Below are 26,420 nucleotides of genomic sequence, written 5' to 3'. Positions count from 1 at the left end.
ACATTATATATATATATATATATATGAACATAAACATACCAGTATGTTCTCTCTCTTATGCACGTTATTGTGAAACTTGCAAATGGATTAAATGACACGTTTAAAGCTAATTATGAGCCAACACTCGCCTTATCTCTGGATGTTTGGAAACAGCCTGCTTTTTGCCTCATCCTTCCAACAGGTTTCACAATGACACTGGCACACAAACACCACATGAAATTTGAGGATGGATTTTGAAATAAAAAGTATATATGTATATAACCGAATAATTCGAGGTGACCAGGGTCCCGTAACCTAATGCTTGATCATGGGGCCGACTTCTGTGATTGATCATACGTAATAATACATGCAATCAATTCTGGAAATTAATCCCATAATCGCTAAGCAATGTGTTACAGGGCCCTGGGTAACCTCTTTGGAACAGTTTAAACAATCAAAATCTCTCTGAGAACTCTGATCATTATGATCATCATAATGATTTTCTCAGGCAGTAATAAGACCCTGTAAACTACTGCTCTCCAGCAGTACTGCCTTTCATCACCTGCCTTTGTCAACAGTTACTGCTTCAGATAAAGTCTGAAAGGATTCACTTGTAGGCTAAACTCCATGTTCTGCAAATGTAAAAAGCAGTATTGTGACTTTACACACAATTAGAATCACATTTAGTTGAGACTTATGCAATGGGTTATTACACACAAAGCAAAAATAAAGTTGTGGTATCATTCATGATTTTCTTGTTTGGGAATCCTAGGGTAAAGTAACGAAATATCTCTACAGCCATCTCAAGACTTTGTATAAGTTTTCTTTACTTTCCAAACTCATTACTGCAACTTCACCACCGGTGAGTGTACTATTATCCATACAAGTCCCTCAGTTTTGCAAACATTGACTGACGTATGAAGATTACTAAACACATAATTTTGAAGAAATTTATTTAAAATTCAACTTTTCCAAGATTAGTTTCATTCAAATAAGCAATTTTGCCAATCATAGATTCAAGTCTAAAAGTTTAAATGTTTATCAATTCACTTGTAAGTATGATGATACAGTCTGAATTTTACTCTTTGATAATACTGGTAGCCTTCCATTAATAAGGCAATTGAGGCATTGGGGGATAGACAATATAAAATCAAATTAATGATAAGGTTACATGATGACAAAGACAAACCTGCAACTTTGACATTAGCAATCTATACTTCTACCCATTTTTGTCAATGATATACCAGAATCCTCATTTAATCAACTTTTAATCTTCAAATTGGTAGGACTATATTTCTTACATTGCTACATAATTTATTTTAAAGTTTAGGTACTTATACATGATACATGTATCAATAAAGAAGATGTTAATGTATCAAATATTTGCCAATAGGCATGGATGAACAATGATTTTTCTTATCACATTACCAACTTAGGGATTTCAGTAATTATTGTGATTATTATTTTTTTTAAACATTGAACAAAACCTGCTAATGTGGCAAAATGGGCACACTCTCTGTAGAGATTTGCTTACCCTTTCTCTATTCACTTTCTATGACCCTACAACTCAACATGTACAAGTTCATCAACAGTTGTCATGCAAAATCAGAAAATGTGGTCACCATTTCATAGACGGTTTAACACATTTCAAAGCCAGAAGACGATTGCCATCGTGGCAGTCTAAGCATCACTAATTCACACAAAATTCAAACTACACGTAAACTTGTCCATTATGTAAAATTTCAAATACCTCTTTAGGTTGAATCTCTCCATGTTAAACGGACATCTGTGGTTAAAATAGATTTGACATGGGCAAACCTACTGGTCAGTACTAATTAGAATTTTACATGACACCTCATAATCATCAATTTACTTATAGTTCGCAATAGCATTCTCAAAGTAATATGGATTTCCCACATGACATCTAATAAATAACCTTAGATTCATTCACATAATAGTGAATCTCTCAATCTTCTTGCAATACTATAACTTTAGGGTGGTTTCATTTTTGTGATTTTTCACAACTGAACTCTACCACCATTAAAACATTCACTTCTGTAAATAGCCATTAAAGCAAGCTCAAAACCAATAAAAACTAAGTCCTGTATGCTGAAAATGGTAAAAATTTAAAATACCTGAAATAAAAATATATGTATGTACAATATTGACAATGTATATTCAATTTGAAGGACATTCTTTTGCTGTAATGAAATAACTAATAAATAAACCCAAAACCTCATAAAGATATGACAAAGCTCAGCAACAATTTTTAGGGTGTTCAGATATATGTTAACAATATGTGTTACACATATATCATTGACTTTAAACCCAAAATATTGCTAAGCTATGCTGTGCCATGAGTGAAAGACAAATCCATTCATAACATTATGCATAACTTTATTAAAGACGTGAATACAAAATTCTATAAAATGAGATACCTCAAGTTTTTAAAGGAACAAAAATACAACATATTTTCAATTATTCCATTCAGATTGTGGCCAAAAAATACACCTTGTATTATCAATGCCTGCGAATCATTAACAAATATCAATCAAAATGTATCCCTGCATATTTCATGACTGCCAGATGCGGTTCAATAATTGAGAAATCAAATTACAGCTAGGCTTGCTATATTCAACATCATTAAAAGTATGCATGATTGTATGCAAACTTTCATTTGAAGCAAACCCTCCCCTGGTCACATTCTCATTATTACTTGGATTCTTTTTCATAAATTATTTACAATAATGATCTCACACATATACTTATACATGGAAGAATTAAGCCTGCATAAAACTGACTCGGGAAGCTTCTGTTTGGCAATGAGAAAAGTTAAAATATATCTCTTTTTACTATTCATATTTACAATAAATATTGCTTATTTACACACTCAAAGAAAAATCCAAACAGATTTAATGATAGGAAGTGGTACAGCGGTATCTAACTTGTACATGGTGATTAAAGGATGACAGGAAAAAAAGAGGGATGAAAATGATGAAAAGAACATCAGGACGTGAAAAGAAGAGTAACAAAAGGAGAAATGAAGGTTTGAAGGAGGAATCCAATAAGGTGAAAAAGAACAAGGGAGCATTTCATGAAGCAGCTATGTCAGTGATTTTTATTAGCAACTGTAATAAGCTACTGAAATCCTTGGATCTGATTGGCTCAGGACAAATTGGTGAGAATCACTTGCTTTATGAAACACTACCCTTGAGGGAATATAAAATTTGAAGACTGACAATTTGAGGAAGAAAATGGAAAAAAGGAATGAAAGTGAGCAAAAACAATGAGGAAAAACACAAGTATGAGAAGTGGGGGAGGGTTGGGAGAGAAGGGAAGACTGAAGAACTGGTTGAGGGAAGGTGTGACTGGTTTAAGCAGATGGATAGGTGCCAAGTAGAAGCTCTTGATTCTCTTTATACTTGATGAACCTTCCTAGGTTTGTCCTTGCATTCATGATGATGGGCAAGTGTTCACCCAAGGTTCCTCTACATTGCCGTAACTGAATAGAAAAGAGAAAGAAGGTGATTAAAGATTGGAAGGATTTCTTTCATATGAATTCTGACTGGGAAAACAGACACAGAATTGCTTATTATGGACTACAAACAACTTTTGGCCAGAAGCTAATTTGAGAAAATTGCCATATTTTTTAATATCAGGGTATCTTGGGAGTAACAATTTGAAGATCACAATTTTATTAGAACATTTCCCCTATTAACATGAAAAGAGTTTGAAATCTACCAATGACCATTTTCATCTTTCTCACATCTTCATTTCTTCCAACCTACAACAGACTCTTCATAAATCAAACTTCCATAAGATAAGGCGAATTATCACCAACTTGATACACAATTTTGAGAAAAATGCAGAACATGTAATAATAACATCTTCTAAGTAACATTTCACCTAAATTGAACAGATTCCTGTGGTCCCCTAAAGATTCAACTTAGGAAGAGTAAGCTGTACCTTTGATTTGAGCTGTGGCACCAAGGCTTTCAGACGAGCAGTCAGTCCTAGTTCGATGGCCACCCTATCGGCCATTACTCCATCACCAAAGGTATCAAAGATTGCATCCAGGGCCTCTGCTGCTACCCACAGAGACCCATCCTTAGTGGCCACTTCTAGCAGCTGGTTTCCAACAGCCTATAAAGATGAAAATCACCAGATCCTGTATTTAATAGATGTTCATCCACACATACCCATCTCCATCCTAAGGCCTGTTTTATAAAGAGTTCAAACTAGGGTAATTACCCTGGTATTACCATGGTAACAGGACTCAGCAGTCATTCACAATCAAGGATTTCATGGGCGTTACAATAATGCCAGTTACCATATCTGCGAGTCTTTAAGAAATGGGCCCCAATTGTAAAGTGTATACCAGGTAGATGTTTCGTAAAGCTGTTCATAAGTGAAAAGCGACTTTAAGAACGACTGGTGATCCTTTCTTGTGGTAAATGATATACACCAAAATGTTCAATGGGGATGGTTTGGCGCATAAGAAAGTTTCACTAGTCGTTCTTAAAGTTGCTCTTAACTTATACTTTATGAAATGGCCCCCTGCTACGTGTTTCATAAAGCTGTTTGTCAAGTTATGGACGTCTACACACGACTGGAACACATTCTTAGGTGCTATGTCAGCTACTTAGATTATCATGTACCATGAGAAAGAGTCACCAGTCATGTGTCAAGTTATTCGTCAGTTACGACCAGCTTTATGGAAACACCCAGCAGGTATGATGCAATCTTCACTGTTGTTGGCTAAGCAATATGAGTGACTTGACTACTCAAAGGAGTGGAGATCGGGGATCTGATGCAGGCAGACAAGCCAGGATCAAATGACCACATAGTTATATATATCGCTTCAAGAGCCATTTTATGAACTCAGGTTTAAATTAAACCCTGGTTTAAAGTTGTGGTTTAACTATGGAGAGCCAATTGGGGCACAAATCCCTAACAGTACACATTCCACTTATTAATTCATTTGACACCTAAATTGTTCATAATTATCTGGGAATGATAACTGAAGTATTTTTCTTCATTATGAGAGCAAAATGAAACAAAATATAAAACGTAAGAAATATACAATATTAACAGAATTTTTTAATTTTGGCTCCCCATAATTTTAGCATAGTTAGACCCGACTTCAGAATACAGGCCCTTGTTTGTAATGCATAAAGTAATACATAAACGCAGGATATTCATCATTACAGAGAGATAGGCATCAGCTTTCATGGTAAGGATGTTTGCTGACCACACACTTGATAAAAAGCATTGAACACACCTGTAACAGAGACATCTTTGGGGACAAGCAAACTCTGTGTACCAGCGAGAAATTCTTTGGCCAAGCCTGCTTTAGCCTCTTGCAACTCTCTCCGGCCAGGGAGTGAGATATTGACTTACCATAAGGCAATCTCCAATGGCATTCCATAACGTCTGCTGGGGCCCGTAACAAAAAAGTTGCGATTAATTGCTAAATGAATTGGCCTATCAAGATCATTGATGCGTGCGCATTTTGCTCTGTAGACTGATGAGATACCAATCAGAATGGTTCTTTCAAATTAATGAGTGATTGCTAACCTTTGTGTTACGGGGCCCCGGTCATAAATCTCATTCCAATCTGGGTGATTTATATCCTAATGATGTAAAATTCCCCATGAAATCATGAGAATCTTCCTTTAAATACAAGAGCAGAGAGATGTATGACACAAGTTGCAAAATGAGATGAATTAGCTCACGCCTTTTTAGGAAGAATTGAATTGGCAATGTGGCAGAGGTTTGAATACATAGCCTCACTTAAAAAGAGAGAAGTTCACTCACCGTGAGCAGTTCTTCTGTTCTATCTCTTTTAGCCAAGACACTACCTATGCTACCAAGCACTCCTACAAGGTTTACTTTGATTCTATTCGATGCGTTAGCCTCACCAAATGAACATAGCCTGGTCAGGTGTACCTCTGTCAATGCCTGATAAAACAAAGAGACAAAGAAAGCTTCAATACCATGATAAAATCTGACACTTCTTTTCAGGATACCAATTTAGAACCAATTGTGAACAGTTGAAACCAGATGAGGCTTACAGTGTGCAAGAAAATTGAAAATTGATTGCAAGCCTTTTGTCAGTAACAAAATCAACTGTTTTAATCATTTGTTATTTGACTGCTGGACTGCTTTTTCTATATTGATTTACTGTAGCTAAATATGACCAATCAATTTTATATTTGCAACAGAACAAATATTAATAACAACTTCATGATCCATTGTCAACAATTCAATATGGATTTCAATATTTACCTCTGGGACGTAATTATTTTGAGCCATTTTCTGAAGGACAGCTCTCAGTGCACTAGTCAAAGCCTCTATCAATTCACCACCAACTGGAACTGGGGAAAAAATACTCAATTACTCACAAACATGCTTCCATACATGTAAATGATGTGAAAGAATAATTTATAGTCAATGGTAAATTCCAAAGTACAAATCATCCAAAATGCCATTTCATGTGAATGGGAACAAATATATCTCCATCTCGAAATCAAATGTAATTTGGAAAAATAAAATTCCTAGTCATATCATAGTATGAACATGGAGAGGCATAATGAGGCAAAACAAATTTGAGGGAACCAGATATGGCATTTCCGGCAAAATTCATTTAAAATTGTTTGTTTTAATCAAAAAGTTGTGAGGGAGCGAGGCAAGCGAGCAGAAAAAATTTTAATTACAAAAATCCAATTTGGTGATAGATTTTGACATACTATTCATATCATATTTCACGTTTCTCTTTCCTTTTCTCTTTTTTTTCTTGGTCTGTACGCCACTGGCTGTGAACAAGATTTTTACATGATTGTGCGTGAGCATTAGGCAAAGCACTATGTGGCACTAGCGTGAGGAGTTCCAAAAAAAAAAAAAAAAAAACGGGCACAGTATGGCATGTGGCAAAAAGTTGCTTAAAGTTAAATTAAGAAGACGATTGCAAATATTGAGATATTTACATTAATAGCAACCTTACAACCCCCAAACACTAAGAGGTGATTCGAACCCCCCAATTTCTTGTTTTCAAAATAGTGGATTTGAACGATTTATCCCTACTAATTTTTCCTGAGTTCGCTCCTGCAATGCCTACCGAGACGGGTGTTCTTTGACTGTGACGTCATCTGGGGTATTCGGTCCCGGTGTAGTAAACAAGGCAGCTTGTTTTGTGTACTATGCACGTACGCCTTCGATCATATTTACCTTTGTGTCAAAACTTCATTTTATCGCTATTGATTTCATGTGAACGATATTGAAAGGAAGTAATAATTATTCAAAGACATATAGCCAATAATATGTCCCTACATTGTTAAAACTGTTCTTCTTTGTTGCGATTTTTAGACGGTTTTAATGCCTTGTTTTCGTTCGGGACTGTGTCCGTGGTCAAACAAGTCATAATGGAATAAACTGCAGTTGAAGTTGTATCTGCAAGCCGGAGAACTTGCAAAGGGGTAATGATTAAAAGTATATTTATGTATGTACTATTATTCCAAATATATAAATTTCCTCAGAATGGTACCATAGACCCTAAAGGAATAATTTCAAGGCGAATAATATGAAATTTGATCGAGACCTTCTCACCAGTCGATAACGTAGCAGACGTGTTATCATGACATATTTATCCGCGTGTGACGCGGCTCTTGAAAAAACACGGTTGCGGAATTGCTTTGTGCCGACCAGCCGCCCGCTCCGGTGCAGCTAGCTGTCGAGCTACCGGTACCGTATACCTTTCTTGCTGTCTTCAACTCGCTTGCGAATTGCGTTTGTATGTGTGACGGTGACGGTAATTAAATATAGAAAACAACTCGGAAGGCCGAGAAGAATAGTACGTACGTTTGATTTAAGATTGTTCTGTGGAATGAGTTGTGATATGATCCAGAGTATATAAAAATGGAGTCAAAGACAAAAGGAAAGAAAAAAAGACGCCAGGGGATCACTGCATGGTCATGAACTGCGGGTCGACAGTACATACCAGACCACTACAGACCCCACTACATACAGTGCACTCAATGCCTGGCCGTGTTGTGTGTATTGTATAGGTGTGCAGCACGCACAGAGCTAAGCTAGCTAGCCGCCGGAATTACTTTCCAGCTACTCACTTGATCGAACATCGTGATAAAATCAATGAGAAATAGTGAAAATATCATTCAATAACTCACTGTTTGCAATCTTACATCATGATTTAAGAGTTCATGATAGTTATTCATACTGTTTTTTTATACAGGGAAAGTAAAGATTTGTACATATGATTCCTCTTTGTTTGATTTGAGTTGCTTTGAAAAAAAAAATTAAAATCATCTTTGTCTCTCTGCATAGCATTTCTGTATTACACCCCGGCACCTCTTATCCTAAATTCCCCCCGGTGACGTCACACTCAGAGTGATTTTTCTGTACACTCGTCTCTCGGGCTCTGACAGGTGGCTAATTTCATAGACTTTCAAAGCAAAATATCGAGAAGGCAGAGGATTTTTGTGACATGCTATCTGTTTGAACAACTGATATATACTATATATTGTGTGTGGAACCCATATTTATGGAAACTCACCCCCTTCTTAATTCAACTTTAATATAAGTCACAAGCGAGCGAGAAACAAAAATCACCTTTTAATGTGAATCTAACTTTGAGATAGATTATTCTGTAAATATAATATTTTACACTTTTTCTTTTGAAGAAATTTGGGGGGCCATGGTCCAAACCACTCCATCTGTACGCCAGTGATATGTGGGTGGGGTCCGGGAATGGAGCCCCCGGAAACTCTTGCTAGGAGTCATTTTGAATATTACAGATGGCAGCCATTTTAATCAAATCACTGGTATAGCTTTCACACAACACATTGATTCAATGCAGTTGCATAATAATCCAAATATTTTGAGGTGACACAACATAGCAAATGTTTGAAAATTTGTAAAAAGTCACCAGCGAGCGAAGCGAGACAGACATTTTTATGTCTTCCTTTTCTTTCCCTTTTTTCCTTCTCCTTTTTCTCTTTTTCCTGTGTTTATAAAAAAAAATTCTGGTGAAATCCGCCAGGGAAGAGGGCAGTATGCCCCCTCCCCCCACCTGTTATGCCACTTGGAATACAAAATATGTCACTGTTCAATGTCTGAATCAAAAGCAAATCCACCATCCTAATTTCCACCCCACCCTCTAGTAGATGAAACTTGTGTAGACTACTCAGCAATTTACTGATTAACTATGATAAAATTCCATTCCTTAGAACCATTAAGAGTATTTTATTGTAATTGTATACCTGGTTCATTCATTGCTAGGACAAGGAGCTTATCTAGAAGCAAGGCCAGGGCTTGTTGACCCCCTAATGATTCCAGCTCCATCGCTGCAACCATGTTATGAAGACAAAGAAGGGCTCTGCTCTGGACTCTAAGGAGGCTTCAAAGTGAAAATAAGAAATTTGACATTTTGAGAATTAGTAATATTTACAATTTTATTGATTGATTACACTTTTACTTTTAAATTTATAAACATTATAATTATTATCTTTAGAGAAATTATCTAATTTCTTTTTTTATTTACTACATCACAGTATTTTTTTTCACTTTGCCTCTTCCTTGCGGATTTATTGTTTCAAAATATTTACAAATATACATATTTACATGAGAATAACTTTTTCACAAATTGATGTAACATTTATAACAGGAATTACAATATATCAATAATTTTTTGACCTCTAATACACAAAATTGTTTAGATCCGTAATGATTCAAATAAAACTTCAAATATGAAACAAATTCCGTGATCAATCTCTTATTGCTATGATTTAGTTTTTGAAGGTTGCATTTTACATAATGATTATAAACTACAAACTGGGCAACATTGATCGTCAAATTAATAAGATCAAATTTTGGGTTGTCTATTTTATACCCAATTAACAATGTTTTCACACTTATCACCATTTCTTCTTTGAAAATAAAATAAATCATCCTCGATATGATTTTCCAATAAACTACATCACAGTATGTTTACCCCACCCCTGTCAGTCTATAACATGCTTCAAAAGAAGTTATCAAAAGATTTTTCAGAAATGAAAATACAGCATTCTTATAATTTATAACCAACACTGCTGCCTAATAATGCCAACACTATATACTTTGGAAAACACATCACCATTAGATAAACACATTTGAATTAAAACATATTTGAAGAACTTTTAAGCAAGATAAGCAAATTGCAATCAACCATAACCACCGTTGATTTTATCTGGATAATTTACATTTTTTTTAAATACATGGACTTTTTATTTAATTAAAAAATATGAAATCAAAGCAATTCACATAGCTTTTATGCACCTCACAGTTGATACTTGGTATGATGTTCCTCCGAAATACTCTGAAAATAACTGGAGGTGTGTCAGAGAGTGTGGTCTAGTTTTTGTATATTATTGGGTCTTTAGTAAGGGCATTTTTTAAAGTTGTGGTTAATGGCTGGTCTACAGTTTCTGGTAGAAGGCCAGTTGGCTAAACTGATTTCAAATATAGTGCTTTCAAACAATGTGAATGATTTAAAGGGGAATGAAACCTTTGGAACAAATAGGCTTGTGTAGAAACAGAAAAATAAAAGAATAAGAAGAAAGTCTGAGAAAAATCGGACAGATAATGAGAAAGTTATGAGCATTTGAATATTGCAATCACTAATGCTATGGAGATCCTCCCATTGGCAATGCGACAAGGATGTGTGATGTCACTGATGAACAACTCTCCCTTTGGTGGACTATAAAATACCCTCAAAATGTCTCTTTTTGCTTTTTCTTATGATGATACAAACTCTTTATCCATGATGTATTCTAAAAAAAAAAATTACATGCCCTCATGTAGAAAGAACACATGATCTATGGATAGATGTGATAAAAGAGGCAATTCAAGTGAAATATATACTAAAGTAATGGGGAGAGTTGTTCATGAGTGACATCACACATCTTTGTCGCATTGCCAATTTGCTATCTCCATAGCATTAGTGATCGCAATATTCAAATGCTCATAACTTTCTCATTATTTGTCCGATTTTTCTCAAACTTTTGTTGATCTGTTTCTTTGATTTTTCTGTTTTCACACAAGCTATCTTGTTCCAATGGTTTCATTCTCCTTTAAGAATTGCCAATTTTGTGCATATTTTTTTTTTAATACAATTATGTAGAACTATGGCATTAAAATTCGGCAGGAAGCTTAAATGACCAAAATAAATGTTTGCTGAGAGTGGTTTATTACTATCATTTTCCTTCATTTCCTCCATTAACCAACCAATACAGATCATTTGTTTTTCTCTGACAAGTCTACACTCTATCATGTACAGAGGCATACTTGCCGAAGATTAATTTTTAAAACTAAAGACAACAGTCATTCCATTTAACTTGGCACCAAGAGCTTAAATTAAAAAAAAGTTTAAGCAATTAGTGAACATCCAGGTTTATTAAACACAGCAACATCAGAAAGCATTACATCTTGCGAGTCACAAATGAAAATGTGAGATATCTTTTGCAAGACCATAAAATGGAAGTTTACTAAAAAAAACATGAATAAGAAAATACCTACCCTTTGAATAATGGCTTGCCTTCCTTATGTGATATCAACTTTTGAAGTAGTGTTCTGTCAGGAAAATTTATTTTCTCTAGGATCTAAGTAGAAATAAATCATGAGCAGAATAAGCAATTGTATGGCTACTTTTTCCCTTTAGTCAAGATGATCCATATAAATTGGAGAAATAAGACTGGGGGGTATGTAGAAGCAAAATTAGCACGTCTTGGTTTGTAGAGGTGCTATGGCCGAGTGGTCTAAGGAATCTGAATAGACCGGAGTTCGATTCCTGGCCATGCTACCTATGTCTATGAACAAAGTCATTTAATTGACAGTTATCTTTTATCCTACATTCAAATAAATGGAAATGCTATATACTTTCTTGGTAACTAAATGTGCACTTTCTTGGTAACTAAATGTGTTGTTGTTTTTTTAATACAAGATGGCACAGAGTCTGTGATTAAGATATCTTTTACATTTTTAGATACATGTGAAACTTTCAGAATTTCTTTGGTGTATACAACTGATTGGATTTTCAACAGAAAAAAGAAACAATGAGTGTTTCCTCCATCAGATTTAAACCTCTAATATTCATATTCAAAACATCATTCCAAAGTGAATCATATCATGTATTTCCCCCTTGATTTGATGGGATGGACTTGCCTTCTATCATAGTCCTGATATAATCTGGATACTAACCTCAGAAGATATACACTGTGTTGTGCATGTAACAGCTTTGCGAAACCAAGCAAAACTTGATATGCTACAACAATATCTTCATCTGATTCTCATGATATTTTCAGCATTGTGCTCCTTTATTTTTTTTTCTCTTCACTTAAATCAACTTGTTTTGGGGTGGACTATACTTTTATCATGATAATCCCAGTTGTGAACATAATTTGAATACTTGCCTTAGTTGGTATACACTGGTCTGATAAAGCACTGTGAATTTCGGCTGAGAGGCATAAAGGAGACTACAAAAAAGACAAAAAATATCAAATGTATTTGACCTTCAATACAAATGCAATTCATACAAAATTATGTACATGTATACAAACAAAAATAAATTTGTGGTACATACTCACTGCCAACAGAGTAAACCATCATTAGTTGTAGTAAACACAGATTTCACAAGAAAGTCTGTAGAGCCACGATTAATATACAAATATACCAGGATATGAGGAAGTATAGTGGGAATTATCTGTCTGAGGTTGGACTGGCATTACTATTTTTCCCCGAGGGGTATTTTGAATGCTGGAAATATTGCAAATCTGGTCTCAAAAGTTGCGTGAAACTTTTAAAGATAGACTCATTGGAGTCCATGTGGTTTTCAATTATTTTCTTGAAAGAAAACAGTCATGAAACAATGCAGCATGAACATTTCACAAAGTGGGGGGGGGCAGTCCGTTTAAGCACTGATCAATGAGCTTTGTCCACATTCTGTGTGCAATGTTAACAGATGAGCTCAGAGCATGCAGATTTGATGAAGGTGAATCCCTTCAGAATACAATGAACATTCCACATCATATACTTTATATATAAAAGTAATGCACAAAATAAAGAATACACAAAAAACATACCATGATAGGTGGTGGTGCTACATCTTCTGTTCTTTCTTGATTGTCATCACTGCTACTACTGCTTGTACTACATGACTCCATATCTTCCCAATCATCATCATCATCTAAAACAAAGCAGATATTCAAAGCATTATCCTTACATCATAGATTTCAAGTTATGTAATTGCAATTGTGGGTGACGGGGTTCATACACTTCACTTGATGATTCATTTTTTTTAAGGTCTTCATAATTTTGACCATATTTGATATTTAATGTGAAACAAACACAATTCCTTAAATTGACTAATTTTTAGTGCAAAATAAATTACGAATAGTCCTCATGTTTAGTAGTTATTGCCCTCAGTGACATCATCAATCTATTTCGCTATTTATTGCAGACAAAAAATAATTAAATAAAAGCTGCATTAGGATTGTACCAGACGTGGGCCCCAGAATTTACATAATTATTTTCAAAGTGAAATTTTACAGAAAAAAAATGCCTTTTGTCAGCATAAAGCAGAGCTGTGTAACTGGCCATTAGAACACTCTACTGACTGCATGTGATTGTGTGTGTGTGCGTGAGTGTGAATGATTTTTTTAAATTGCATGTCCATGAATAGGATAACCGTGAACAATCATAAAAGAGCTTGTAGATGTATAGACATGTACATATCGCATGACTACCAGGGACAGTGACATACCTTCAGGACAGCACATATTTGAGATGATTTCTAATGCAACCTGCTGGGCTTGAAGTAGGGCCTCTGCTTCAGAAAGATCACTTTCTAGTTTCCATGGCAACTGAAAGACAAAACATGACCAATTAACTATTTCTTAATTGATTTAAATTGATTCGACGTGATATATTGTTTTCTTCTGGCATTAATAACAGTTCTGAATCATAACTAAAATGTATAGACTTCACCACCGGTCTGCATTAGGCTTAGGTGATTCCAAGTTTTTCCAGAAAAGACTCCAGTTCTGAGAGGAGTCAATTCCACTGTCACTTATTAACATACTAGTGAATTTCCAGATTACTCACTGATCTCGTTTCATGCCCGAATAGTAAATGGACCTAATGGCCCGTATTCTGAAGTCGGGTTTAACTTAAACTCAGGTTTAAAGTTGTGGTTTAAGTATGGACAGCCAATTGTAACATAATCGGTAACAGTAGAGATATCATACTTTCAGCTCATTTGGCTCTCAAATCATTCATAATTATGTAGGAAGTATAAGTAGATGATTGTCTTCACCATCGATTAATCAGGAAAGAGCACAGTAAACATAAGAAACATACAACTTAATAAAAATTTTGATACTTTTGGCTTCCCATACTTAAACCACAACTTTTAACCTGAGTTTAAGTTAAACCCAACTTCAGAATACGGGCCAATGTGTACACTACATATTCCAACTACCTTACAGTGAATCCATCGATTAATGCCATGAAACAATTAGGGTCGACTTCTCGACTCTGGTGATCAGAATCAGGTAGAATCAAGTACTCAGCCCATATGCCCAAGCCTAGTCTGCATCTACATCTAAATCTGCCATTCTCATTTTTTTCTTGCAATCCTAAAGCTTGAATGTACTAAATTGTTAATAGCAATATCATGAATTGTCCCAAATATGCTTTGAATTGGTATCTTCTCGCTCTCAGCACAATCTTTCACCTCTTCATTGAGAATATTCAATCGTGTAATTTATTCACAAAATTTAAATCCAAATTTTCATGACAGACGCTTGACCATCTGAAAACAATTTCTTATCTAAAATGAAATAATTCTTACCGTTTTACTTGTTGCTGCGTCGTCTTCTTCTTCTTTTCCTTTCTCAACTTCTCCATTCTGAACCTGAAATGAAATGAGCATCAATCTCTCTGTTACACTTTTATAACATGTAGAACTTGTATACAGGTTGACAAAGAGACAACCTTCACTTTTTAAGTGATTTTGAATACTTATTTTCCACCAGAGCAAAACTATTGACTTGTGGTCGAGAAGTAGCATAGATCAAAATCTCAAAATGGCCAAATATAGCTCTCTTTACTGGATGACACAACATTATTTGCTCCTGCAGCAATTGCTCCAGGTTTAATTTTATTTAAGATATAGAGTTAAGGTTGCAATAGTGTTTTATAATAGGTTTAGGGTAGAATACACTGTAAAATTCAGGGTTGAAGTAATTCATTTGATTATTGTGTGGAACTTATAGCAGAGCAATTGTTGCCGGAGCAAATGCATTGAACCTTTTCTGGTGGGGGGGGGGGGAGAAAGGGGGAACAAATACTTACATTTCCATTTGTTTGAATGCCAGGGACTAGGGATGAGATTGCCGCACAGTTATCAGGCTGAAGTGTTGTAGCAAGCACCTTCACGAGGGCTTGGAAACTCTGCCCTCTACTGGTGGCCGGCAAACAACCCCTGATATTGAACAAGATTCCTTCAAAAAATAATAATTAAATCATTCTATCAATGACCAATTTAAGTGATCTATGTCCTGCCGAACAGAAATTTCGGGAAAAAAGCATTTATTATTCTCCTAGGCACAGTTAAAAACCAGTGTAATTTTCAAACTATGGATCTGATGATTCAAATCTAAGTTTATTGTGCTATCTTATATATTTGAGGACTTTCACACATTAATATTTCACCATTATTGCAACTTATAATTTCTTTTTTTTTCAATAAAAATTGTGTATATAAACTTTTGTTATTCAATCATCACTTTTTGGATGATTAAGGTAAATGTTTATATTGTAATAAGAAGTAGAGCACCTCTGGCAGTCTTGCCCGCATTACGATATTCAATATAGCAGTGCTAACTTTGAAAATGACTATGGAACAATTATTCACCAAAAACCAGCATTCATAATAATGAAATACTATGTTCATTGACCCTAAATGACATATAACCTTGATCATGTGACCTATGGCTTGTGCAAGACAATCAGTGATAATTGTTACCCCTACGTCCACATTTCATAACCTATATCCATAAAATTTCAAAGTTATGATGGCAATTCACCAAATACCCCCAATATGACCAAAGTTTTTTTGTTATGACCTTTGACCTGAAACTCAGGCAAGATATTCACTGATACTTGATTACTTTCATGTCCAAGTTTCATGACCTAGATCCATTAACTTTAAAAGTAAAATGGACTTAACCATAGGATAAGGCTTCAATGTTGAAAACACCGCTGTCGGAAAAATAGCGCCTATAATCTCGCTGTGCTATGCAGGCCAGACAAAAATCAATATAACTATATGTTAAATTTCCAATAACTTTTCAAATAAAATAATATTTTCCATTTGATTTTTCTCATCAAATTTTAATGACTCTTACCAGCAGTCAGAGTCTGAAGTTGCGTCAACTTCATAGAGGAGTTCTCACACATGAGTGCACTCTCTAACACGGCTAGCCGATCTGGCTTGCAGAGTTCTTGTGCAGCCAATAGGTTGTCCTCTGTGAAGGTGTGGAGACATTGTGCTGTATAATAGACAAAGGAAATAAAATTCTGAATACGATATATAAATTAACATTTTTGAGCAGTAAGCAATCAGAATTAAACCAATTCAATACAATGACAATCAGGTAATTAAAAGGTAAACAATATGCAAGAAAATTCACAGAATATTTCACAATCTGCACGTGGATTTTGACACATTTGCAGATTGTTGAAATTAAGGAACCAGTGAATGATCTGATTATAAGAAGGAATCGCCCCGGGGGGGGGGGGGCACTCGACCCAAAAAGTGGTAGGGGTGTGCCGCGGGCGAGACGAAAAACGGGGGCCTTGGAGCGGGCTTATTGTAAAAAGGATGGTCCTCGGAACAGGCTTCGGAACTACAAATGTTTGTGAAAACGGGGGTCCTTGGAACGGATCGCCGAGTCCGTATGCATCCCCATGAAACGGGCTGCCGGGTGCGCTCGCGCAGAGGGCGATGGTCGGATAGCGCTCTGCGGCCGCTTTTCACCAAAATTGCAGCTCACTGCAGCAAATCAATGCGACCGGAACGGCGGAACGAAAAATATGCGAAGCTTTGGAGTGGATTTCTGTCTTATTTTTTTCTCGATAAGAAGAAAATGGTATGCCTTGGAGCGGCTTTTTTAGTGCTCTTTCTCAATAAGACAAAAATGCTATGCCTTGGAACAGAAATTTGAGTGTAAAAATGGGGGTTCCCTCCGCGACACATACCCACTATGCATTGTATACTGAGTGCCCCCCCCCCCCCGGGGGAATCGCAAAGTTCGGAATACATTTCACATTGTATGTTTCATATTTGAAATAAACTTTCATAGAAGAAAAAAGCCAAAAGTTCAGCAACCAAACATTATCTGTAAATACACATCTCTGCCAAAGTGACATTTGATGCAAATTACCAGTGCTAATCTTTGATGACTAGAATTTGCATTAATTCATTTAGCATGCAGCATTATTTTCTTATGTAAATTGCTAGACACATGAAAAAAAATACAAATAAGTGAAAGTGATACAAATTTCCAGTCTCAACTAAATTTCTCTATTTTCATACGCACAAGTGAACAAAAGAAGTGACTACAGCATCTAATAATAACACTATTCATGCTTTTAGACCGAAATAAAGATAAAAAATAAAATGCTACGCTAGATCTAATGGATTTATGTAATCAAGCTTTGAAAGATCATTCTCACTTGCATTCAATTTTTTCATTAAAATTTCAATTAGTGCAAGAAAGGTCAATTAAGACCTTTTTAAGGTCAACTACCACTACTGTACATAAAATACTGCTTAAATGAAAATATCCCATGGTCCCATTTACATCAATTTATAAAATCTAGTAACACTTTTGAATATAAACTATGCAAGATTCTATCTCAAACAAACTGACCACTCTTAGACAAATATGAATGTTCAAATAAAACTTAGTACGCTTCTCCCTTATATGTGTACTTCACACAGCTAGAATTAAATCCAATTAACTAATACTGCAGTGCTAGGTCTACATTTATGAAAGTTCAAATGAAGTCTTCTCACTCACATTATCAACTGCGCACTGCTGGTTGTATAAAATCAATCCTCAAAATATGACCTCACCCAACAAACAGAATTGCTTGGACATTCACACAAATCACCAATGACAAGCACTGCTTCAATCTGACTGTCCATGTGCGTTCACTATTACAACCTAATCACTTAACGATTAATCAAACGTTCTCTCAATGGGTGAGCGTTGTACAACACAAAGGTCATATCCCAAACATGTCCGGACTTGTCGCAAACTACAGTATATGAATGGAGAACAGAGCTTGAACCAAGATTTCACTATGCAAGTATCTGAATGTTCAACTATTAATTTATCTGTGGCTAGTTTACAGAATCAGACCCTTGCCTACATTTGAAATTAGGTCAATCTATTTGATGATTACAGATTTTTGTTTAAAAGAAATATTTCATACAACATCTGAAATATAAGAAAGTAGGAAAATCAGTATAAATGCAGTTTTCTCATAACTCTATTGCAAATTATACATTTATTGTTAAAGACAGAGGCCTTGTATAGCGACCAAGGTCTGAAGAATTAAGACTAGGTTGAGCGCATGTGCGAAAATAACCGAATATTTAGGAAAGCTATGAAAATTAGAAAAAGGGAAGGCTTGCAGAGTCCTTATTTCAATTATTCACTGCCTCTCTTAAAAGGATTTATAAAAACAACCAAGAATACTTTCAAGACGTGGTGAGTAAAGAAGATTTTCATAAAGGCTCTGCAAATTAAATTGAATGCTCATATGTTTGGTAGCTAAATTGCACACTGTCTGCACATGCGGCCAGCTCTGGCATGTAGGTGTATCATATATTGTGTACATAAATGTTTAATGCAGCTTGTATAAATCGGTCTTCTTCTTTTTATATCAGGTGAAATTAAATAGCTATTTCTCCTGCTTTTTTTTCTCTTTGTATTGTATTTCTACAAAACAGCCTTCTGTTCATTCAAATTACAAGTACTTCTTGGGTCTGTTAATGGAAAGACTTTTTGAATGGAATTCTTGGAAATTAAAGGAGTGAATATAGCTGACTGTACAAAATTATTGGACAGTGCACATATATTTACAATCGATGCACTATTTCACTGAGAACATGTCTTTCTTGTGAGAGGTTCATCTGTCATATTTTTCAAGCAGAAATAGCTCCCTCTACTCTTTGGGTCTATCATGTTATTTTTCTACTCAGTAATTGGGAACTACCTACATGTACGTATATACCTGGGCACAAAATGACCTTGGATTAGGTACATGGCTACTGGGAATGACACAATTTCAAGGTATTAAAGGAATTAACTATGAATTTCAAGAATTCAATTAACTACAGGTAGTCATTCATTCCGTATTCATACATTTGTTTCAACTTTGCATGGTTCATTCATTTATTCAACAATTAATCATATTCATTCAGTCAGTCAATTGTCATTTATTCACAAACTAATGAATGATTTACTCATACATAATTTATTCAGTAAACCGAACTGTCATTTATTCATTCATTTAGTCAGTCAGTCATCCATTTATTCATTTATTTCTTTCATTCAGTACTTAATCATATAATTAATCATACTATTCATTCAGTCAATCACACAGTCAGTCATTTATTCTTTCAATTAATCAAAACATTCATTTAGTAAGTCATTTATATATTTATTCATGCATGCATGCATTCATTCATGCATTCATTCATTCCAGATAAACTTGATTTAAATGAAACAGAAAATCCTTTTAAAATCACATTCATAGGAATCTGTTGCAAAAATGTTCAGGCATTTTAATGTTTCTTCTTAGATTTACAAAATAGCGATATAACATCCAGGTATCAGGTCACACACTCACTATTTCATTTATAATTAATACTAAATATTTATACTCCTTGATCAGAAATTTTAAGGAATTATAACAAAACATAAAAAAATATTACCTTGTTCAGAGCAAACCAAGAGAAAAAATATGCTGGGAAAAAAAGGGAATGTTTGGTATCTCTTTAGTTTTATGAAAGGGTGTGAAATAGACGTACCTGCACAGATGGCTAGATCCACCATAGTTTGGTGGGCTTGAAGACAGTGGAGGAAGACTGTGACTAAACCTTGTTGATTAGCTATGGCTACTGCTGTACTGTTACTCTCACTAAGAAAAGAGGAAAGTTCAAATCACAACCATGAACTTTCAAAAGAAACTTCACAACTCATAACTGGAATGAAATCTTATTTCATTTCATTTTTTCAAGCCTTTATTTTATTTTATTTTTAACAAAAGAAATGAAAAAAAGGGAGACAAATGGAAACAAGGATAGAGGGGGTGGGGGAGGGAGATTAGTAGAGGAATCGTTTGACCTCTGTCATATCATCATCACCATTGTCATCCCAACCATCACCCTGTATCATTACCCTCTGTCATCACCATCACCACCACCTTCATCATCATCATCATATTCATCATCATCATCATCTTCATCATCACCACCACCACCACCACCCCACCACTTCCTCCATTATTTTCACCATCTCCATCATTATCTTCATTATTATGATTATTGTGATCATCATGATCATAATCATCATAATCATCAGCACCATCATCACTATGATCATCATCAACATCACCACCTCCTTCATCATCAGTATCATCATCATTCTTACCACCACCATCATATATACAGTCCACAATGAAATCTAAAATTCTTACCATAAATTCCAGACAAGATGTACAGCTTGCACTAATGCTTCCAAACTTGAGTCATGCTGAGGCATCTTATTCTCTTTATGCTTTGTAGAGGTCTGTGGAATTCCATCTGAATACTTAACATAATTCATTGGCAAAAAGAATGACATTGCATATGAAGATCTTAGTTCTAGTTTATATTATAAGCTGTGACAGGACAAAATTCTGATTGAAACCCATTAAATTTTCAATTGGTTTCAATTTGGATTCAATTATTATCAATGGTTTTCAATAGGTCCAATGGGTCCAAATTGGATACCAATTGAGGTCCTATTGTATGGTCAATTGGTCTCAATTCGGCCAACTGGCCCCATTAGAATTCAATATGGGGACCGATCAAAGACCAATAACCATTGAATTTTCAATTGGTTTCAATTTGGATTCAATTGTTATCAATGGGTTTCAATAGGTCCAATGGGTCCAAATTGGATACCAAGTGAGGTCCTATTGTAGGGTCAATTGGTCTCAATTCGGCCAACTGGCCCCATTAGAATTCAATATGGGGACCGATCAAAGACCAATAACCATTGAATTTTCAATTGGTTTCAATTTGGATTCAATTGCTATCAATGGGTTTCAATAGGTCCAATGAGTCCAAATTGGATACCAAGTGAGGTCCTATTGTATGGTCAATTGGTCTCAATTCAGCCAACTGGCCCCATTAGACTTCAATATGGGGACCGATCAAAGACCAATACCCATTGGATTTTCAATTGGTTTCGATTAATTTTAATTTGGATTCAATTTGTATATGGGTTTCAATAGGTCCAAATTAGATACCAGTTGATCCTATTGTAGGGTCAATTGGTCCTAATTGGGCAAAGTGGCCCCATTAGAATTCAATGGGGGGCCAATTGAAGACCATATTCAGGGATGCCAGTCAGTTTTACTCACTGGGCCTGAAAAGCCAGAACATGTTAAAAGCCCATATGTTCCGTACAAAATAATAAAAAAGCCTGAAATGATAACTTGTCAGAGCCTGAAATCAGGCAATAGCCTAAAGACTGACATCTCTGACTATTGATGTATAATGGGTTCAATGGGTCCAATGTTTCTTCAATGGGTCTTAAATTGGTCCCTAATAGAATTATACTGGGACCCTGCAAATGCCCATTGTTTCACTTTCCATGTACTCACAATTGAAACCAATTGGTATTCAATTTGGATATTCAATGGGAATTCAATTGGAAATTTGTCCTGGGTACTGCTCTAAAATTATCATGGCATTAACAGTTTGTGGAGTGAAGTAAAATTGGACAAAAATGGGGATTGGACAGGTCTACAAAAAGGTTGATCATTTTATGGGATTATAACAGATTCAATGTTCATCATCTGATGTTGTACACTTTGCTATCAAGTTAACTGTACAAGGGAAATTCTCATCAATAACCCTGAAATGGCAAATAAGTAGATTCTTCAACAATATTACATCCTCATTTAACTGTTATGACAGAAAGACCAAGAGACTACTCTTATCACATTCCAACTAAGTCAATGTCTTAGTTGAAAATTCATTAACCTTTCATGATACTCCATAGCTTGAAAACTGACTAAAAAATTTGACCTGACCCTGCCAACAAAGTATCAACAACAACAACAAATGAAATGAACTTCATGTAATGAATGAATGAATCAATCAATCAATCAATAAAATGAAAATAATAATGAAAGAAATGAAAATAAGTGAAATATAATAATACATAAACTAAACACATTAACTCAACTCATGGATACTTACTTGAAGTAGGAATGCAACTAGAGGGGTCATGATGTCTTCATCTACCATATGGTCACAGATATCATGTCCACCTGCTACAGTCAGATTCCTGAACAATATAGAGCAAATAAAATAATATTTCATGATTCACATTAAAACAATCACTTGTGAATTTACAAAATTGGTAAATTTTCTAATTTGAATTTCAAAATTCTTCAGAAATTTACAAAATGTGTAAATTCTTCATATTTATCAATCCCTAATACCCCCTTTACACCAGACGAAGTTCCCGCTACGTTCTTGAAGTTCAGAAGAAACCCTGGGACGTGGTGCCAACTTTGTTTGAATTTCTCGAAAGATGTGAAATTGTCACGTGCGTGCTACGTCCGCATCACGTTAATGCTGCGTGTGTAGTGTGCCCACAAAGTTCATTTCTGCGTTCAGAAAGTACTTTGGTAGATTTAGTAAGAAAATTGACCCTCGAGTGCTTTGCAATTGCATTTTAATTTAAATCACTAGTTTTTTAACCCTTAACTTTGAAATAAGCCTTGGAAATTAGGACCATCTGCACACACATCCTAAATACAAGTAAAAATTACTTCTTCTTTTTTTCTAAAAGAGAGAGAGCAAGAGAGACAGACTGGGAGAAGAAAGAGACAGAAAGATAGAAAGAAATTTACCTCAAAGCTCCAGCTGCAGCTTCTCGGATACCTGATGATGGGTCTACAAGAAGAGGACCAAGACTACGCACTGCTTTCTGTTGGACCAAGGTCTGCAGTGCTTGGGGATCCTGGACCAAGTTTGCCAGAGATGTGCAGGCACATTCTCTCTCCTCAGCAGAGCTACTTTGAAGCTGAAAATGAAGACGGAAAAAGTTGTCAAGTGCATCCCAAGAGTATGTTTATCAGATTGTTGCATTTTATACCCATTTTTAGAACTACCATTTTTCTGCATTGTTTTTTTCCTTCGATTTTTTTTCAATCTGCTGGCCTGGACTAAAGGAGGAAACAAACAAAAAAAACATCTTCCAGACATATTTCAGCAGACTACTAATGACCAACATGACATTCATCATGTTCACAATTGATCAAAAGATCTGGCATATATGACTTTTGTTTTTTAGACTGATAAACATAGATGTGCTGGTCTAATAATTGAGATTGTCCCCCAAAAAGAAGGATACTCTCATAAAATGAGACAAATCATGTCTTGATAAATTTTATTTTCTACTTCTCCCTGCACAGGTGCAGGACATAAACCAAAATTAACCCTAAATCTCCCGGGGTATTTTTATTCTTGTCATTCCCGGGGGGGGGGGGCCATTATGGCCCCCCCTTAAGATCTCGGCCGCCGATCGCGCGAGCGACGCAAAAATTTGCACGCTGGTAGTGTGCGATGTAATCTACAAGGCTGTATGGTAAAATTTTCCAAAATAATGAGATTTTATTTTATATGAATTAATGATGCTAATTTATGCATAAATCATACTTTTTGCTCTAATTCACTAAATATAGCTCCTAGAATGCTAATTTTTGGTAAAAATTTTCTTTGTAGCATTCTTAACAATCATAATTCAAAAAAACTTTGGTTTGGAAATAAATTTCTTATTTTATTGTTTTATGAATTTCTTATGTATTTCTTTGTTTTTTACTTTGTTTTTTATTGTTTTTTCAATGGAAATTGTTCCAGACATAATTCTGATCGTAAACAAGGCAAAATTAATTAAGTTTAATCAGTAAAAGTAGAAATAATGAAACATTTATGAATTTTGGCTAAATACGCAATTTGCATTGGATTTGTACATGAAATCACGTTTATGAGCAATTTTGGGTCTGACATGCACTTGCATAATGTTGCGTAATGTCGTAACCGCGTATCCGGGCGTCACAAATTTGGTCTCAAAATTTGCGCGAGACTTGAATGTAAAAAGTCAGTGAGCTGCGAGGTGAAAAAATTTCGCGCAGCAGATATATCGCGAAAATTGTTGAGGGGGGGGCCATTTTGGCCCCCCCCCCCCCGGGAGAATTAGGGTTAAGGGGATTGAGAGTGCTAAAAATAATGTAGATTCGAGACCCTATTGTCGCGCATGGTATCCACTCATCAATGGACGTGGACCCCCCCCCCCCCCCCCCCGTTCTTAGGTAAATAAGTCTTTTATTCAAGTATTTTTTCTGAATTAGAAAAAAAGAGATTGAAAAATGAGAATTTTCTTAAAATTTTACTTTCAACCAATATAGGGCCCCGGGGGGGGGGGGGGCACTCAGTATATAATGCATAGTGGGTATGTGCCGCAGAGGGGACCCCCATTTTTACACTAAAATTTCCATTCCAAGGCATAGCATTTTTGTCTTGTTGAGAAAAAGAACAAAGAAAGCCACTCCAAACTACCAAAGCATAGCATTTTCTTATCGAGAAAAAAGAAGAAATCTGCTCAAAAGCTTCACATATTTTCCGTTACGACGCTCCAGCTGCATTGATCTGCTACAATGAGCCGCAATTTTGGTGAAAACCGGCCGCAGAGCACTTGTTCACTGCTACCATCTGGCCTGTGGAGAATCTACAGGTAGGACTATGGTATGCCAATGCTGTATAGAGCACACACTTTAAAAATTCATTAAAATATCACTTTTGTGACCAAAATTACTAATTTCCAAATAGTTTTTATTTATTTATCATTAGTAATGTGGAATAATTTTTGTATTCACCAGAGCGCTCAAAAACATGAATTTTGGGCATATTTTTGTGTACGCCCTCTATTGGTGGAAGGTAATATTGCAAGAAAATTTTCATATTTTTATCTCTATTTTTAATTAAGAAAAAATGATATAAATAATCAAATTTAAATAAGAGCCAAGCGGTATGAATTAACAGGTCTAATGGAAACTGTCAGTGTAAAAAAATCAAGCATTTGCCCCAAAGAAAAAGAGAAAATAAGCCAAACATTGCCACCTTTATTTTGTCACACATGGAGATATAACTGAGAACAAGGTTATATTATAAACTTGTTCATTGAATGAGTGCCGCAGAGCACTGTCCGACCGTTGCATCCGCGCTAGTGCGCCCGGGCTAGCCGCATGCACGTATGCCCGTTCCATAGGGATGAATACGCAATCACACGCAGGCGACCCGTTCCAAAATCCCCCGTTTTCACAAACATCTTTCATTCCGAATCCAAAGCCCATTCCTTTTCACAAAATTACAATAAGCCGCTCCAACTCCAACTCCAGTCCAAGGCCCATTTTTTTGTCTCGCCCGCGGCGCATACTCAATTAGGATTTTTGGTTTTTAAACTGGCATTTTAATCAATTTTTAAATCTTAATTGAACACTGCAGTGATCTACATTAGATCACACTCGAGTCAAGGCAGGGACAGGTGGGAGCAGCGCGACCCCACCCAGCCAGCCCGGCCGCAATCACGTCTCTTGCTCTCGACTCGACACACATAAAAACTACCGGGGCGGGGCCCCGCGCACCTTCTCCAACACTCCGACTGTCTTCAGCTGTACGGTGTCCGAGGAGGTCGTGGACGTGCCGCTGCCGAGTTCTTCTTCCTCTGCTTGTATTTCCTTCACACTCTGCAAACCAGTCGGCTGTGCCTTTTTTGAACGGAATCTCTTATTCTTCGATTTTCCCATATTTGATGCGTCGAAACCTCCTCAAAGTTACAATCTTACAAAGTCTGAGGGAAATACGTCGGTGTCAAAATAACATTAACCATGTGGACATAATGACCTTTGAACTGTTAAGACGTAGATGTGTTACCAGTTGTTTTATCATTTGTCGCTTGGTTTACACTCACACAGTGCATGTGCAAATACGTTCCGGTTTCTCATTTTTTCTTTGAAGAGTCTAACTTACTCATCAC

General features: G+C 35.8%; 1 protein-coding gene across 1 annotated transcript; it reads right to left on the bottom strand.

Moving 5' to 3' along the window:
• Nucleotides 1-694: 694 nt before the first annotated feature.
• Nucleotides 695-26,286, bottom strand: LOC121408024 (HEAT repeat-containing protein 3-like). The gene is made up of 17 exons (XM_041599327.1): nt 26,029-26,286; nt 23,236-23,408; nt 22,577-22,664; nt 20,803-20,915; nt 20,135-20,244; nt 16,437-16,580; nt 15,382-15,530; nt 14,879-14,941; nt 13,790-13,889; nt 13,110-13,213; nt 12,441-12,503; nt 11,548-11,630; nt 9,255-9,391; nt 6,268-6,356; nt 5,797-5,940; nt 3,946-4,122; nt 695-3,481 (listed from the first exon to the last, which is right to left on the bottom strand). Exons 1-17 carry the CDS (start codon nt 26,188-26,190, stop codon nt 3,353-3,355), a joined length of 2,028 nt encoding a protein of 675 aa, XP_041455261.1. The 5' UTR covers nt 26,191-26,286; the 3' UTR covers nt 695-3,352.
• Nucleotides 26,287-26,420: the final 134 nt, after the last annotated feature.

This window comes from Lytechinus variegatus, chromosome 2 (assembly GCF_018143015.1).
Source record: "Lytechinus variegatus isolate NC3 chromosome 2, Lvar_3.0, whole genome shotgun sequence".
NCBI lineage: Eukaryota > Metazoa > Echinodermata > Echinoidea > Temnopleuroida > Toxopneustidae > Lytechinus > Lytechinus variegatus.
Note: the sequence above shows the minus strand (reverse complement) of the source record. Positions and strands in the feature narration are given on the sequence as shown.